The sequence below is a fragment of the Scomber scombrus genome, chromosome 2, assembly GCF_963691925.1.
Source record: "Scomber scombrus chromosome 2, fScoSco1.1, whole genome shotgun sequence".
Taxonomy (NCBI): Eukaryota; Metazoa; Chordata; class Actinopteri; order Scombriformes; family Scombridae; genus Scomber; species Scomber scombrus.
Genome location: NC_084971.1, coordinates 27,170,417 through 27,188,367, shown reverse-complemented (window position 1 = coordinate 27,188,367; position 17,951 = coordinate 27,170,417). Strand labels below are relative to the sequence as shown.

Genomic DNA, 17,951 nt, shown 5'->3' with positions numbered 1-17,951 from the left:
CGCTGCTGGTGAGCACACAGGCACAGACACACACACACACACACACACACACACACACACACACACACACACACACACACACACACACACACACACACACACACACACACACAGACACACACACACACACACACACACAGATATGAAAATAAGAGCAGGGCATAGAAAATCCCCATCAATCAAATTAGTGGTGTTTAATGAGTGTAAAGGGGCGGAGTGAGGTTTTAAAGTTGTGCAGAGTTAATTGTGTACCAGGTGTGTTTGTGTTCCTGTACCTTCCAGTTCAGGCAAAGGTTCGTCTGTGTAGCAGACAGCAGAGTGAGGTTGGTGGGTAGCGTGTCAGGGGCAGCCTGTAGGGTTTGAATCATCCTGGTGGGGGCACTCATGGGACTGGAGCCAACAATGTTCACCTGCTGCAACCTGAACCTGTTGAGAAAAGAAAGCACAGTTAAAAGGGAGTTCCACTGATTTCACTCATCAAGATCAGGTTACCTGTTATGAGCAGTACTAGGCAGCCAGCGAGAAGATGGATGGTGTCGTATAAAGCCTGAGTCTGAAATAATAAATCAGCTTGATATGGAGACGGCAATTAATAACTAAAAGCCTGTGTGCCAACTTGAGGTGTAGTGTTTACCAGGCAGGAGGGGCTAATGAAAAACACTATCCAGTTGCATTATGGGGAATGTAGGATCCAGTGTTTTTGGAGCTTGACTCGTACAAAAAGTCAGGATATCTTGGTCTTGGTTTTCCTTTTTTTTTTCTTCCATCTTTCTGGAGTTGAAGTGAAATACAAAACTAAAACACTGGAGGACCCCTTTAATTTGTAATATTTGTGTTATTCGCTTCACAACTAAAACATTTAATAATTTAACTCAATGCTCTCTACTAGAGGATCTCTCAAAAGGCTGCTGACATACTGTTAGTCTATCTGAGGATGCCACACAGTCAGAAAAAGAAATATACCTATGGAAACCTGTTGACACACACGTAGCCATGAGGGAGAATTTACTACTTTTTTTACTTCTAAATCTCAACCATGCGGGTGTGAGTGAAAAAATGTGTGAGTGTGTAGAATGTGCAAAAGACTACATCTATGAGTTCTCTACCTTGTATTGGGAGATAGAGAGTAGGGTGTAAAGAGGGACTTTAACGGGGGATAAGAAACACAGACAAGTGCATCACTTCATCTAATGTCCCAATGGTGTCGCCTGTGACAATATAATCCCTGTGAGTGTACAACGTGTGCACATACACACCACAATCACTTTACAGATGAAGGGAGATATAAAAAGAGCAAGAGGCAGAGATAGACAGATAGACAGATAAATACAGCACGTACTACAGAGACAGAGGAAGAGAGGGAAAGAGAGAGGAGGAAGGCTTGCTGTTGTTCAGAGTGGCGATAGATCACGTTTACAAACTGTGGGCTCCCCACGGCCCTTGAGCAGGGATTACAGACACCCCTCTCTCCCCCTTCTATTTCCCTTTCTCCTTGTCTCTTATCCCTTTGTCTCCACTTTAATTCTCTCTGCTACCCTTCCCGCTTTCTCATCACCTTTCTTCTCCTCTTTCCTCATCTCTCTCCTCCCCTCTCCCCTCTTCTTCCCTCCAGCTGGTTGCGGGAGGGTAATAAGGATCTGCATGCAGCAGCTGTGAAGGTGCTGACAAACAGAAAAGTCTCAGATGGAAGTGTCTCTCTGTGTGTCTGCGTGATTTATCTAACTTCACCTGAGTCTTGCAATACTGCAGAAACTGGTGAAGAGTGAGATGTGTGTGACTGAGTTTGTGTGTGTATGGCGGGGCCTGTATACAGTATATTCTTGTGTGGGCTGTGTGTGTTTGCTGCTCACCTGTACTGAGTGAATGGGCTGAGGTCAGGGATCTCTAATGTATCTGCATCTGGCTGGTTGTCTTTTTGGTAGACAACTCTCCACGCCTCCTCCTTCCTGTCCTCCTTTACTACCTGTTAAAGTACAATATTTTGGGATAGAAAATTGTTTTCCTCCTGCTGTGTTTCAGGATTATCAGGCATGAAAAAGAAAAGCACACAAACACAATCAGTCGCACCTGTCCTTCCACAATCCATCGTGATATGGCTGTCTTTCCATCAGCACCAGGGCGGAACACAAGTGTCGCGGACCGAGGGCTGATGTTGGAGATGACTAAGTTGGATGGTGCACCAGGAAGTTCTATGAATAGAAAACATGAAGAATATGACTTTACTCAAAACAACAAAGAAACACTTTTGCCATCATGCAGCTATTTCACATTGAAGATGACTAAGCTGAAACATCTGTGCTTGTTTACAAGTTAAATGAAATAAAAAGAAAATACCTAACTGATTTGGGTGTGTGAACCACTTTTTGTGCTCTGGACCCTATCTCCACCATGCCTGTTGGTCATTTTTTACCTCTACATCATGCAGCTATTACCAGCAGGTCCCTTTCTACACCATTGCATTTGATGTATTCTCACAGGTATAAAGAATATTTATTGAGCAAAACCTGCGGGATTGTTGCTCTTATAATAATGTCATTTATGAAAACAAAAGCAGTCTGTGTACTGTGTTTATGACATTTCAATTTTGCTATTACAAAGCCTTTGAAATAAAATCACCTCTACTTGCTGGTGCTGCGGCATCAGGTACAACAGGCATTTATTTTGCAAAGACTAATGTTGTTTTTTCTCTAAAAAGCATCATGGCATCACAATATTGCACAAAAAACTTTCAAAAGGATGGATCAAAGGAAATTAAACAACACATAATAATTATACAAAGACTTCTCCATTAAAGGATAAAAATATGAAAAATGCCAGAACTGAAAAAAATGTCAGGACTGTAACATGGCTTATCTCAATTACAGTTGCAATAACATTGGTAATATAAACTGAAAAAGAAAGAAAAAGAACAAAATTATGTCTCCAATAACGACTTAAGTACAAAAAAGGCTTTAGGGAGCCAAAAATTGCCTCCAGTACTTTTTCTAATATGACCATATGTCCATGCTTCGTCATGAAAAAAGGAAAATGAAAGATTGTCCACAGCAAAAAAAAAAAATGTTAATTTTACTAAAGCACAGGCACTTATGCAACAGCTGTATATCTCTCTCTGACAGAGCAATTTATTTCATATTTCCAGGTCGACAATACAATGGAGAGAGATAAATCTGTACACCAGTGGAGGCGAGAGGTGAATTAAATGCACAGTTCACTAAAGTCCATTTAAGCCCCATAACTGTCTTTGCGGGCTGCAAGCCTCATAAATTATGTTTGACCTGTTCTTATTCTTACATTGTTCAATCTCCATGGTAATAATGAGTGACAGGAAACAGGCAACGTGGCTGACCATTCGTGGCAACCGAAATGGCACACAACCACTCAGGAGGGGAGAGAGAAGCTGAAAACACCTGATCGCTTACAACAAATCTGTCCCACGTTACATTTACAACCCCTAAAGTATGAACAGATCCGGGCTGAGCCAACAAGACGTAGCTCACACATATTGTCATAAATTCAGTCTAATATATTAATGTATTTTGCAGTTTTTTCCTAACACAAAGTATCTACGACTAAAACAGAATACTCAATTTTAACCCCATTTTTGTAAGCTTAACCTATTCAGATTTGAAAGAAAGCTCATCTCTACCTATTTTATAATAAACTACGCTCTTTGCTAACATGAATCTGACAGTAGCATTACTGACAGAGCTTGTAGGTTAGCATTTGCTGCTAAACATGATTGACTAAAGGTTTTAGTAGTCTCTTCAGTCACACTGAAACTGAGAGCTGCAGTGAATTTGGTCAACAGTCAGCAACTACAGCACAACTATTATTTTCTCTTGGTTGTTAACCTGGAATAAATCATAGAGGAATAATAATATGTTTTGTATGCACACTTCAACCATAACTAAATATTCCAATGAAAGCTTTACAACTCCACCTTTTGAATGCCACACACAATTCATAGCTGGCTCTGAACAGACTTCTTCACTGACAGCTGTTGAATTGAATTGGCATTGGTCAGGCAGGCGGCACATTTGACAACTGGCAGGAGAAGCAGGCTGAAATCCTTTTTTTTTTTTTTTTTTTTTTTTAAATTGCGTCCTCACAAATGAAATATGTGACAGCTTGTTTCTGTTAATGAAATTTACATAATCAAAAATCATCACAATCCACTTTGCGCTAAATTGTCACACTCAATCACAACAGGACGGAGCACTTCAGACCCACTTTTCACCCACTTCTCTCCATAGTGTTTGGTTAATACTTAGTACCTCTGGATGGTGGAAGTGCTCTACTGTGATCTGCTGTAATCCATCCAATTCTGATGCAGCATTGCAAGCATTATATTTGCTGAACATGGCAGAATACAGACCTATAAAGCCAATGTGTTAAATAAAACTACATGTGCTGTAACACATCAGTAAGCCAGGAGACATCTAACAGATTTAGTTGACTATCTGAGGGGATTTTTATTGTAACGGGACTATAACACGACTGCGTGCAGTTATTATGACAACAAGGCAATATATATTCTGGATATGACGACGTACATGCATGCAACAAAAGGCAAATTATAGCTATCAGCTACTATTGCTCTTTAAGTGCATGCAGTAAACTTGTAAGGGTTATAATGTGGAATTGTTGATGTCAACCAGCTTGCTCAGATGAATGACAAAATTCTCTCAACTCCATGAATACATGAATAAATAACAAAGACGAGAATGTATGCTCGGTGGATCTCCCTCTTTCTTTCTCTCCCACTCTTTCTGCTCATTTTTTTAGTTCTTTTTCCTAATCTTCAATCCTCTGTCCTCCATCTTTCCTTCAGTCTTTTGCTTTCATGAATTAATGAACAACCTCTGAATCTAAGAACTGTCTGTATCCATCTTGCTTTCACTTTTTCTGCTTTTATTCATAAATTAGTCATCAGAAAATGTTAGGACAAAAATCCTGCTGTATGAGCCTGGTTTTACTTCCATTCTTCTCTTCCTATCTGACTCCCAGTTCATTTTTGAGAGACTTTGGTCCTCTGTTCTTTGGAGATTGCATTTGCTTGTGTTCTCTGTTCTTCCCTCATTATGTTTCTCTATCTGCTCTCTCTTCTTCAGCTCTGTTCTTTGATTGTCTCTTGCCCTCTCTTTCCACGTTGCTGCATTCCCTCCACTTTGCCATTTGCAGTTAATCAGCACTAATAATGATTGCAACTTGGACTTACTCCAATCATACAAACTCATCATGCACACAAAAGCTTGGTGTGCACATGGCACACACACACACACACACACACACACACACACACACACACACACACACACACACACACACACACACACACACACACACACACACACACACACACACACACACACACACACACACACACACATAAATAAACCACACACTAAAGTGTTCTGTAAGATGCTGTGAACGACTAACTTTTGTTTGACTGTGCAAGTGAATGCGTGTGTGTGTGTTGCTTGTGTGGGTGGTGATTCATGGATGCACAGTAACAGCCACTTATCAGCCTGGGGAAAGACAATGGCATTGTAAGAGCTCATCAGTCATATGTACAAAAATGTTCTTTGCATCCTCTGTCACCAGCTCCAGTGTGTATGTATGTATTTATTGTACCTGGTGGGACTCCAGTGGAGATGGTGGATGATGTGACCACGCCCCGTCCTGCAGCAGTGAGCGCTGCCACCTGTAGGTTGTACACAGTGGTGGAGGTGAGGCCGGTCAGCTGGTACTGCAGGGTGGAGTTGGACAGAGAACGTTCCTCACGACTTGACTGTACGCCAGACACTTCCCACCACAACACATAGCCTGCAGGGTGTAGACCACAAGCTGGATTAATAAAGGTGCACACAGACATGAGCAGACATGTACACACACAGTCGCACACATGCACAAGCACACACACTTCCACATAATGAGGGGTATAAGCCAAAAAGGAGGGATAGAGTGCGGGAGGGGTAACTACAGTCAAAATCCCTGTCTGTCCGTTCGCATCTTCACAGTCATGCATCACACTCCACCACCTTCAAACGTGTGTGTGTGTGTGTGAGGCCACTTGTGTGTAAAGCCCTGGAGAGAGTGAATGGTCCCTCATCTGTCTCCCAGCTCATGAGGTGCTGGATGAAAAGCAGGTTGAGGAGAAAAGAGTAAATGTGCAAGGTGACCTTGATTGAATAACCATTTTCCCACTCCTCTGTCTGTAAGCTGTTTGTAAAGCCAATGCAGCCTTGTGCTGTTAGACTGTGGTCTTGTTATGTAGGTGCCTGATGAATGGTGGACATGGTGCAGCCATGTCACCACAGAGACACTCACACACACACACACACACACACACACACACACACACACACACACACACACACACACACACACACACACACACACACACACACACACAATGCAGTGTAATCGCTTAATTCACAGCAGCTTGTTGTGTTCACCAGCCCCATTGTCTAACAGAGTCATGGAGGAGCTAAGGCAAAAATGAATTGGGGGTTTGGCGTGGGGGGCTGGCCTTGAGCTCTATGATGTGCCACACAAACAACACCCTGGGTGTTGGGAGGCGTGGGATGAGGGCATGTTGGAGATAATGTGAGAAGACAAGCTGCAGAGAGTAGGGATTAGCTGATGACGAATCAGTTGTACACAAACACAGTGTCAGAAACAGGCAGATGGAAGCCAGACAGAAAATAGGAGATTAAGTTGAGGAACACCAACGAAATGAAGTTTCAGGGTTCCTCCATCACTGCTGCTTGTATCGAGGGGATCTTGACCTAACCCTTCAAACTTTTAATTATTCATGCCACAGGCTGTTTTTTCCATCCGAGAAGAATTCAGTTTAATTGAAAATGACGAACACATTACGCTCAATCATTGTACTTTACTTTCCGACAAGAATACAGTCAAAATAATTTACTGAAAGCTTTTCTCATCAAAACTGTTGTGGGGCAGCAAATAACACAGTGCTATGCAATTATCTTGAATATGGAGGGAAGATGAAAATTCAGAGTGTGTTTAGAGCTTTGGGAAACTTTTGTTGCAGTTACGTTCTAATGCACTAACCAGTGATGATGCCGTTCTTGTTTTCAGGCTCTGCCCAGCTGACTCTTAGTGATGTGTCCAAGATTTCAGTGAAGCTCAGGTGACGAACAGGACCAGGTGCTGAAAAGAACACACGCATATTACATATTATAAGTACACCTTGAACAATAATTTGTGTCTAATATTTTTTTCCCACAAAAAGGTTATATTTCCTTTGTTCAAATCCTTAAAATTATACCTTCTCTCTTATAGAAAAATAAAAAAGTCCATTCTTAGGGTTTGTGCAATGAAGGCTTCAAGTTTCCAATTTTCATATTTGATAAATCTTCCCTACACACACACACACACACACACACACACACACACACACACACACACACACACACACACACACACACACACACACACACACACACACACACACACAGAGAGAGCAGCACACAATCGTTTGTCTGTGCAGGCAACCTATTACCTGCTGCTCTTCTACTTCACACATTACCTCCTAATCATATCTGCATTGACCACCACCACACACACACACACACACACGCACGCACGCACGCACGCACGCACACACACACGCACACACGCACACACACACACACACACACACACACAAACACACACACACACACACACACACACACACACACATTCTCAGGTGCACGCATGCCTGTCGTTTCTCATTTCTTCCATGGCTCTCTAACCCCTTCTCCCTGCAGAGCGATTAAGCTATTCATCTGAGACATTCAATAACACTCACACACACACGCAAAAAGCTATCATCAAGCAAGAATTACACCCACCGTTAACCCTGCAACACGCCCAGCATCTAATCAATACCTGTCCACGGCTGTGTGTGCATGTGTTTGTCTGTGCGTGCATGCATGTGTGTTTGTGTATGTGTACATATGGCTTCTAATATCTAATATCTTTCCCACTCGATAATTGCTGGTTGGTAATAATTGCTTGTCTGTCTGCGTGGAGTCTATTGTGTTTATTTGACAGTGCGACTCTGTGCATGTGTACTTGCAACTGGGAGTGGCAGCTATTATGTTTATCCATGGAACAGTAGGCTATAAATACCAGTATGCCTGAAAACATGAATCAATTCCCTTTAAAAAGACACAACGAACAAAAACTGAAGGGGGGGTTGGTGGCGGAAAGACTAAGAACAAAGAGAGTTAAAAGGAAAGAAAAGAAAGTAAGAGCCTGAGAGAAAACAGGAGGTGCCGGTGTTTAGATATTGTGTACACAGCTGTGTATCACATTGATAGAAACAGCTGGACAGAACACAGAACAAGTCAATACACTTTCATTATTATTCATGAGAGGCTGATAGAGTGTTCTTTGTGCTCTTTTCTGGCTTTATTCACACTGATGTGTGTGCGAGTGGGAGTGAGTGTGTGTGTGTGTGTATGTGTGTATGTGTGTGTGTGTATGTGTGTGTGTGTGTGTGTGTGTGTGTGTGTGTGTGTGTGTGTGTGTGTGTGTGTGCGTGTGTGCGTACTCACTGTCTTCGTGTGTCTGCACCAGAGTGGGTGAGCTGCGGGGGCCGTCTCCAGGTGTTGTAAAGCAGAGGGTGGAGCCGAAGTACCAGGTGAATTTTCTGAGTCCACTGACCAATCCTGTGTGGCGTGAACCAGGGTAGTCCGGGGTGATGGTTACTATAGTAACATCCTCTGGAAACTGCTCTGGCCAGACCAGCAGCTGCGTTAAGTGACAGCGATAGTTAATAGTTAAATTTCAGCTTGATTCCCATTAACGTCTATTAAATATGAACTGTAATCCAGCAGGTCACAACAGCACCTTAAAAAAATCCCTCACAGTTATACCATACCTCATCGTGTTCGTTGTTTATTTCCATTATTTTTTTGTATAGTCATTATTTTGACTCCACAGTATTAGCTTCAGGCAACCAAATATTATTATTCAGACTGCATTTATGAGACGAAACTTGTCGGTAAAACAGTATGGGTCACAGAGAATCTTTTCAAATTAGACTGATACCCAAGGGTTTTCTGTCATTAAAGTTTAAAACTGCCAAATTCTATTTACAAAGTGTCAAAATGGCAAAACAATATTCACACTTTATTCTCCCTGGCAAACTTATCTGCATTCCAAACAAATTAAAATGTAAGCGCTTATTTACGTATGAATGTACCACTCAACATAAATTCATGCCAGCAGGCCATTATCAGTCATAACAGCATCAGAGGACAAAACTAAGTTTGATTATCACTCTAACTTAATGCCTAATGAAGGTTAATTTATCTCTATTGTGGCTAGACTTGATTTATATTCAGAACCACAGCCGTTTTGTTTGCATTTTTGCTTTAGCCACGAAAACAAACAATGAAAAGCATACTCTTACATATTCATAATGGGAGATAAGCCATGGGCAACACTGCAATATGGCACTCATTTTGTTAGTTCCTGTAATGAATAACTGGCTAAAATGTGAACTCAGAGCCAAGTTTTTATCAAAATTAAGCTGTGCAGTGAGTTAGTGATGTGTAAAAGCAAAATTAAGTTTGTTTACAGACCAGCTGCATATGATAACAGAATTCAAAATGTCTCTTTAATAGCATATTGTCGGGGAGCCTACATTTACATATATTTATGTCACTGCATTGCCAGTTGAAAAGCAAAGCGAAGCAACTATGTGTGAACTCCAAATATTTTGACCTGTATGCACAATGTCTGACAACTCTGCTCTCAGTGCTTTGTGTGTGCTCACACTCTGTCATGTGCTTCAAGATATTCTAGGTTTTTTAAATCTTTTTTTCCCCCTCCAGTTTAAGTTCTGTTCAGTAAATGATTGCAAGAGCCAACACTGTTGAGTAGGCAAAAGATTTGTTTTTGCCAGCGTGATCACTGATGGGATAAAGTGTGCTGCCCAAATCGGTTTAATTTTCTCAACTCTGTCTCTAGAACATCAGGGACAGCCTACAACTTTTAAAGAGGACCTCATTTTAACCATCCTGTCATTGCCACTTGAGGATAATGTTGGAACAATTTGTTTTTAATTCAGTGAATGTTGTCACTGAATGTAGTATGTGGTTTTCAGACATGTGTGGATCTGTTTGGAAACTTGGTGCCTGCAGGGAGCTTCGCAGGTCAAAGAGGTTTAGTCATTGCCTACTGTTGCTAGTCTGCCTACGTTTGTGAATTTTTTCAAAATGATCATTTCAACAAAGTGCTGAAGCTCCAAACTACCTCCAGGATACTTTGTGCTCCACTGGCCTCCTTTCTGCATTGTATTTTTGAAGCACGGGCTTCTTTTGATAGCAAAAATATAATTCTGAACAACTCTTGTCCACATTCAATGTTACTGCTAGAGAATCTACAACTTTACTTGCTAGTAAGATCTGAGCACCTCCTCAGTTTACCAATGATATTTTATTTTATTAGCATTCAACAACTTCACCTCATATAAACCTTTCATAGTGTATATATTTCTAAGTCTTATTGGAGTTGTAGCTGTTATTGATTCACTGTATATTCGGTCAATATGCCTCATGCTAGTTATCCATGCTGGGTTTCTTACATAGACGTGTACTGCAGGGTGTTGGCAAACACACCAAAAAATACATTTTCACAAACAATATACATCTTACATCTACTATATAAGCGTCACATTGTGATTCTGAAATAGGAACCCAATCAAAAACATATAAGTCATGGACCTCCTAGTAGGAACATAGTCAGTGATACCCAGAGACATTCGAGTGTCTGCTTTTCTCTCTGCCTACGGGTGCTGCACTGCAGCTAGTCTGTCATGGTAAAATAAGGTTTTCTATTGTAATTTATTATCAGCACAGTACAGTTTGGGTGCAGTAAAAGAGTGCTGATTTGGCACCCCCAAGGATCTGATGCTAGTGCAGTTTTAAAGGGTGCCGGGAAGATTGGTTCTGCTGTTGCTATAGTTACATGTGCATCCTGAACCAGATCGCAATGGAAACCCAAAGTGTGCTCAACACACAGTACAGTACTCTTCTCAAACTGAGCTGAGCCCGGGGCAGGTACTGTATAACACTACTCAGTGAAAAAGTTTTCCAGTTTGATGTTTCTGCTGCTACATGTGTCCAGGTCCAGGTCCCGGGTAGAATTATTTAGTAAAGTATTTTTTTTACACTGGGTGTCAAATTTCAACCTTCCATTTGACTGAATTTGTGAAGAAAATGACAAGCAGGTACATTAGAGCTGCTGATTGAGATGACTGCTACACCAGTGTATTCATTTAGTCAGTCAACCATGTCATTCTGAGCACGGGACTGATAAACTTCAAACTGATTTGAGAGACTTAACATCCCACAGTATGGCACTTCTGCTAGAGGTTCAACATGGTATTTGATATATAATCATCCTGCTCTTTCCATCAGTGTCTTTCTACTGTATTTGAAATCTGTATGCCATACATGATGTCTAATGTTGGTTGCATATGCCTGCTCTATTCAGTTTGTATAAGACTATAATTCTGTAGCCCTTTGTTATGCTTGTTGTAAAGTTCTGACTCTCCTGCAGTGTTGTTTATCAGATCTAATTTACACTGTATCCTCCTGTATGCACTCTGATGTTTTGTCTACTTTTGTAAGTCTTGCTGTCTGAACTGCAGATAAACATTGTTTTTTGCTATAGCCTTTAGGTAAAATCATATAGATAGACAGACAGACAGATAGATAGATAGATAGATAGACAGATAGATAGATAGATAGATAGATAGATAGATAGATAGATAGATAGATAGATAGATAGATAGATAGATAGATAGATAGATAGATAGATAGATAGATAGATAGATAGATAGATAGATAGATAGATAGATAGATAGATAGATAGATAGATAGATAGATAGATAGATAAATAGATAGATAGATAGATAGAGATATATAGACAGATAGATAGATGTATAGATGTATAGATAGATACATAGTAGATAGTGTCTCTTACATGTCTTTCAAGGACATGTAAATGGAAGATAAGAAACTCATCTGAAGTGGCTCTCTGGTTCTCCCTCTGGCAATCAGTTTTGAGCTATATTATTAAGGGTATTGTATATAGTCACTGATCTGTGGGGGGATGAGATGAGATGAAGCTTTGCTTCATATCCTCTTTTAATTAATATAATTATCTACTGTCCCCTAACCAGCACAACACACCCAAAGATGCACACCCTCATGTGCAAATGCACAGTTGCAGCACTTAGAGGTTCCATTTATTCAGAGTGGTAGAGTCTGGTATTCAGAGAAAACATCAGAGAGCCACATCAAACAGATGGAAAGCCATATAGTATTTATTAACCAACAAAGATACCAATATTCACACCCTCAAAAACACATTCGCAAACACACAGAGGGACCCAGATGTGTTTTCTTTGTCATGTAAATCAGTTCCTTCGGGGTGGGTTGCCACAATGAAGTGGAGAATAAATCACATGCCAGAACTAGTACTGTACATGTAGATCACTCACACGCTCTCACCCTGCTCCCCGTTATCCTGCATGTAGCTTCTTTATTATTATCTCTTAGTTCCCTCCAGTCCCTTGCTCCCTATTTTCTCAGCACCTTCAATGCTTTCCCCATTTAATCCTCTTTTTTCTTCTTCTATCAGTCATTTAAATTTCTTCCTGGAGCTGACCCCCCTCTTGTTTGGCCGTAGGCTGAGATTTGTTATTCTAGTTTGTGTAAACAAGGACTGGCAGCAGATCCAGGGTCATGACCTTTGAACTGTAGGTCCTGGGAGAAGTTAACATAGTAATTTAGTAGTAGCTTTTCTCAACTGCTAAATTGATTAATAAAATGTAGAGAAAAGTCTGGATGAATAGTAATTTTTACAAACTGATTTTTGTTGCCTGCTAAAAATGATCCCCAGGTCAGGGGTCCTGTACCTCTGACTTCAGTATTATTAAAATAACTGGCCTGTAATTCTTCATATGTAATATCATTTCTGATTTTATTATCTAATCAACAGGGGCTGCTTTTGTAAAACCTTTGATGATTTAATTATGATAAGAGACATTTTAAAAAACGTTTGAAAAGGCCTTCATATAAACATGTTCTAACTTGACTGCGTTTTGAACAAAGAGCCTTTAACTGAGTGTTAAAAGGTTGTTCACCATCATAGCTTTAACATACACACAAAGGCCTACCTTGTATCCCTGGTTGATGCCATTAATGAACTGCTGGGGTGGAGGGTTCCATGTGAAGCGAATGGTGGTTGAGTTGATAGCTACAACTTCCACTTCCTGCGGAGGTGCTGTGGGAACTACACAAAGATACACACACAATAATTAGCTGCGATGGATTCACTTAAAGGAAGAGGACAATTGCTTCGATATACTGGGGAAAAATATGTTATAGACCCTGGACAATCTTATCCTGGAAACACCAAACTGAAGAAATAAACAGTTTTCAGTGCAATGCTTTCTCTCTCTTCTTCACACATTTTGGTTTTAAATATCTCATAAAGAACCATATTTCAATATTTCAGACGCTGCTCACTTCTTAATTAAAAAACATGCCAGGCTTGCAAAAAGCTAAATGCCAAACCTTGCTACAAAATTACCTAATTTCTCAACATAATTAATCTCACCTATTGTATTTTACATTCATGTATTGTGTATTGTATTAAATAAGTAGTGAGTGAAATTAGGGTTCTGACCCATCAGTGACTGATTCTGAACAGTGACGGCTCATAAAGAGAGCTAAATCATAAATTGAATCCGTTAAGTATTGCAGTCAGTGACCTCAGGAGACCAGACAGTGGCCACAGGAAGTTACGTGACTCACTGGATTTGTTGGTTTGGACTTGCAGCCACACTACTCTTCCTGAGCTTTATAACTAATCAGCTCTTCCATCTTTCATTACCATCATGTAACTCCAAAGAATGTCATGATTTATTAGTTGAAAAATACAATGTATTAGATAAAAGAATGATGATCTATATTAATACTTAACAAATTACATTGGACATTTAGTATTGCATTACTATAAAGGGATCACAAGAGACAGATTTGAAAAAGAATGTCCAGAATAATAGTTTATAGTCTTTAGAACAGGTAGTCCAAGTACTTAAAACAACACTGGATCCTTCATTTTTCAAAATGCAACTGGATATTATTTTTCATAAGAAACTCAATGTCTCCTAAACCACTTCTTTTGATCCCCTACTATTGTAGGCTTTCTGTTTAAAACTTTAAGTCCCAAGCTGAGATGACATCCTCAGGGTTACTTTTTTCAGACTTTGGAAAGCTCCCTGCAGAGCCACAGAAGTCATTATATAACTGTTTTCACAGGCTGATTGGTGCTCTTCATGACGGGTAACATGAAATTCATGTGTTTCATCTGTGGAGTGGAGTTACTGTGGTGCACTCGCATGCATTACTAAATCATACACAGCATCCATGTTGCTAACAATCTGTAATAAACCTAGGATCTCTATTTTTTCTGTTTAATATTGAAGCTCAGTTCAAAGTTTCAACTAATAAAGTTAAAAATTAAGAATATGCATCAAACTACAGCAGAAGAGTAATAGTTTGTCTTTTTGATGCATATAAAAACTTGGCCATGGCATTCATAATCTAGCAGAGAGTGAGACAAAGAGGACAGAGCACTGAAACATGTCTAATGTCTAACAAGTTAAGTTAAGGAATATACTGAGTATATAACAGTACAACCTTTCCTATGCAATGTAGGTTATTTTCATTTGAAAGAATGGAGGCTGGCGGGAGGTTAATATGGTAAACAAGGGCAGAAGATGTAGAGTTTGGTTTTCACAAGCTAGACAATCGATTTACTTCATCCACTCAAAGGTTGTTGCACAGGGTCTAATATTTATTTTTCTTATTTCTTCTCTTCTTCAATGTCGAGTGTATCAATGGGTCTCTACGCATGAGTCTTTATGTGTTACATGGAATCCATCAAAGCAGCTGGTCAGTGAGAGGAAGAGGGTTCATGATAACATTAGAGCCAGGAACAGAAGAGTAGAGTGTGACTGTGAAATGTGTGTGTTTATGCACGTGTGTGTGTGTTTCTGTGTGCATACGTTATGGCGATTACACTGTAAGGGGTTTATGCTGAAGCTAGAAAGCCACAGACTGATAATGCACTGTTGCATGATGGGAATGCCCTTTACATCCTATATTTGAGCCAAAGAAGCCAGATGACACATGGACACACAGAGAGGAGAGCGTATAGGGAGGAAAGAGCAGAGACCACAACAAAAACGGGTGAAAATGGAAAGAAATAAGACAGTGAGAGAATGAGAGCCAGAGGATGAGAAGACGAAGGAGATTAATTGGTGTTAAAGATACTCTCTCCCCCTCTTGCCATGCTGACTGTACTCCTGGGGACCGGCTTCTTTACCCTCACAGCTCACAGCTAGAGATAAAACACTAAACTCTGTCCTCTGGGGGAATCTTAGTATGTGCATATGCCTGTATGAAAGAGAGCGCAAAAAGAGCAACATTATCAGAGTCTAACACTGAGTTCAGCCACATCTTCTCCCAGATAGTGAGAGAAAGACAGAGGGAAAATGCCTAATCCATCGCAGCCACTCCCATTAAACCACATTAGAATAATTAATGAGCCTAACTCCCTCTACTGAGTCTATAAACCTGTCCTGAACTCTTGTAATAATGACTGTGAGTTTTTATGAGCACATGCATGTGTGTGTAGCCTGGCCCATTTTTAATAATGATAATATACTGTTGGAATAAAAGTCAGGAGGAGAAGAACACGTGTTTAAAGAAGATTTACCCTCACAACCACTTCCTCTCATCTTCCTTTTTTTTCTCTCCTTCACTGTCCTCACTTCTGTTTATCCCTCTTTCACAACCACTTCATGGATTTCTTTGACATACTTGAAAGTGCATGCTTCTGCGCAGCTATGTTTATTACACCAAACACACTATTATGCATTATATTAAAATTCATAGAGCAATACAGTTCAGTTTCCTTGAACTCCCTCCAGCTCATCCTGCAGAATCATAAGGTAGTCCTAAGCCAGATGGGAGATGTAGTCCCTCCAGCATGTCCTAGGTCGCCTCTAGGGTCTCTTCCCAGTGGGTCTAATCTGGTATGCCTCTGAGACGATGCTTCAGGGGCAACTTTAACATAATTGCATCGACTGGTTGGCTCCACTCATAACCGGGCTCCCCATCCTCTCACTGACAACGAAGCCAACTCGCCTGTGGTGCAGCTGCCTTTAACTGTGAACGGTCTTTTGATCGCAACTCGAAAAAGTAAAAGTACGAGAGGATTGTCTATCTACAAACGATTGCAACCCAGTACCACTATGGAAATGCCTCTATGTACTGTAGGGTATACGCTTTTAGAGATGTGTGCTTCCACCAGTTACATCAAAGTTTCCCCACAGCACTTCTTTATGTATAGCTTCTGAGTCACATAAAAAGAAAATATATTAGATAAAGATAAAGCTGACGTGTTCTGTGACTACAAAAGCGCAGGGAACTGGGAAAAGTGAAGGTAGAATGTTCTCACACATCAGGCTTTAATAATAAGTTACTTTGTTTGTGTGTGAAATCCATGGTCTTCACAATCATTTGTACATTTGTACCCTCTCACATATTCTTAATAATGAAAATCTAATATCTTCTAAGATCCCAAGGACATGAATCAATTACCAGCAAAGTCCTTTTTATTTATTTCTATAGCTATGATTGAACTCATAGACCATGGAATTATGCTGTCTCTATTCATACTTTCACTCTTTAAATGTTAAGTCACCAGTGCAAGGGCCTTGTGTCTATGTTGTATAAGAAATAACAAGATATGTGTGACCAAGGTCTGGAGTGCTGACTCAAAGACAGCAACACAAGAGAATTAGCACATTTTGTCGTCTAATCTCAAAGTTAAAACGATTAACTATGAATCTACGTATAAGTTTGACTTGTAAATGACTGCAGTAATGCACAGGGGCTGATAATACCATTATCTTTTTATAAAAATAATTATTCTTCAGTAATATAATCACTCTCTTGACACATTAGCTGTGCCCTGCGGGAATCAGAAGTAAATATTTGATTTAAAAAAGAAACCTGTGTGTGCGTCTTCACTCACCTCCCTGTAGGGTGTATTCAGTGACAGGGCTGCTGTAGACGCCCAGGCCAGCTCCAGTGTAGGCAGCCACCTGGATCTGGTACTGAGTCCAGATGATCAGATCTTTCAGGAGACAGTAGTTGGTCTCTGGGCTGCTGATATTTTTCTCCTGGTAGTCTCCTGGCAGCCCTGCCAGACGGTACCTACACAAAAATACACACACATTTAAATAGATAAATTGATAATTAAGCAAATCACTCAGCATGACTCAAAATACACACAAATTAAATATCTGCACTTACGAACAATGAAACAAAGTGTAATCATAAAACTCTTCATTCTGGAAATACCTTGCACATATACCTTTTATAACATTAGTTTGGATTTATGTCTGAGAATAAATTTAAAGTAAACTAAATAATTAGTTTAGTGTCATTTGTGTTGGCCAGAGAATCAGAGAAACCATGCTAAATGATTTTCATCAAGTTGTTTGATCATGTTAGAAGCTCAAAAGAATTAAAACCTTCAATGCGTGTTGAAGTCTCTGAAAACTGCACCTTCAAGTCCCTCGCTTTAGTATATGTGATATAAATGCCCACTTAAAAGGATATATGACCTGAGTAGACTCGGAGGTGTAATACCACTTAAGTATTGTACATATCTGATGGAGCTGAATGGAGTAATAATCCACATGTCAGCATTTTAATATGGAGCCTATTCTCTGTAACGGGATGTTCTAACATTTCCCTGGCTGACTCAGCAGTCTATCACACATGCATACTGTATACACACACAACACAGAAGAACACACTCATACACAGATACAAAGA

The 17,951-nt window shown here is 40.1% G+C and overlaps 1 protein-coding gene across 1 annotated transcript in view; it reads right to left on the bottom strand.

Annotated features, from left to right (window-relative positions):
• The window catches only part of LOC133994967 (protein sidekick-1-like), a 240,242-nt gene that overhangs the window by 39,086 nt on the left and 183,205 nt on the right, over positions 1 to 17,951 (bottom strand). The window contains exons 18-25 of the mRNA XM_062434212.1: positions 17,143 to 17,324; positions 13,211 to 13,326; positions 8,574 to 8,769; positions 7,081 to 7,179; positions 5,635 to 5,826; positions 2,068 to 2,189; positions 1,851 to 1,963; positions 276 to 426 (exon numbers count right to left, since the gene is read on the bottom strand). Of these exons, the coding sequence (XP_062290196.1) occupies positions 276 to 426; positions 1,851 to 1,963; positions 2,068 to 2,189; positions 5,635 to 5,826; positions 7,081 to 7,179; positions 8,574 to 8,769; positions 13,211 to 13,326; positions 17,143 to 17,324 (1,171 nt within the window). The remainder of the gene's footprint in view (positions 1 to 275; positions 427 to 1,850; positions 1,964 to 2,067; positions 2,190 to 5,634; positions 5,827 to 7,080; positions 7,180 to 8,573; positions 8,770 to 13,210; positions 13,327 to 17,142; positions 17,325 to 17,951) is intronic.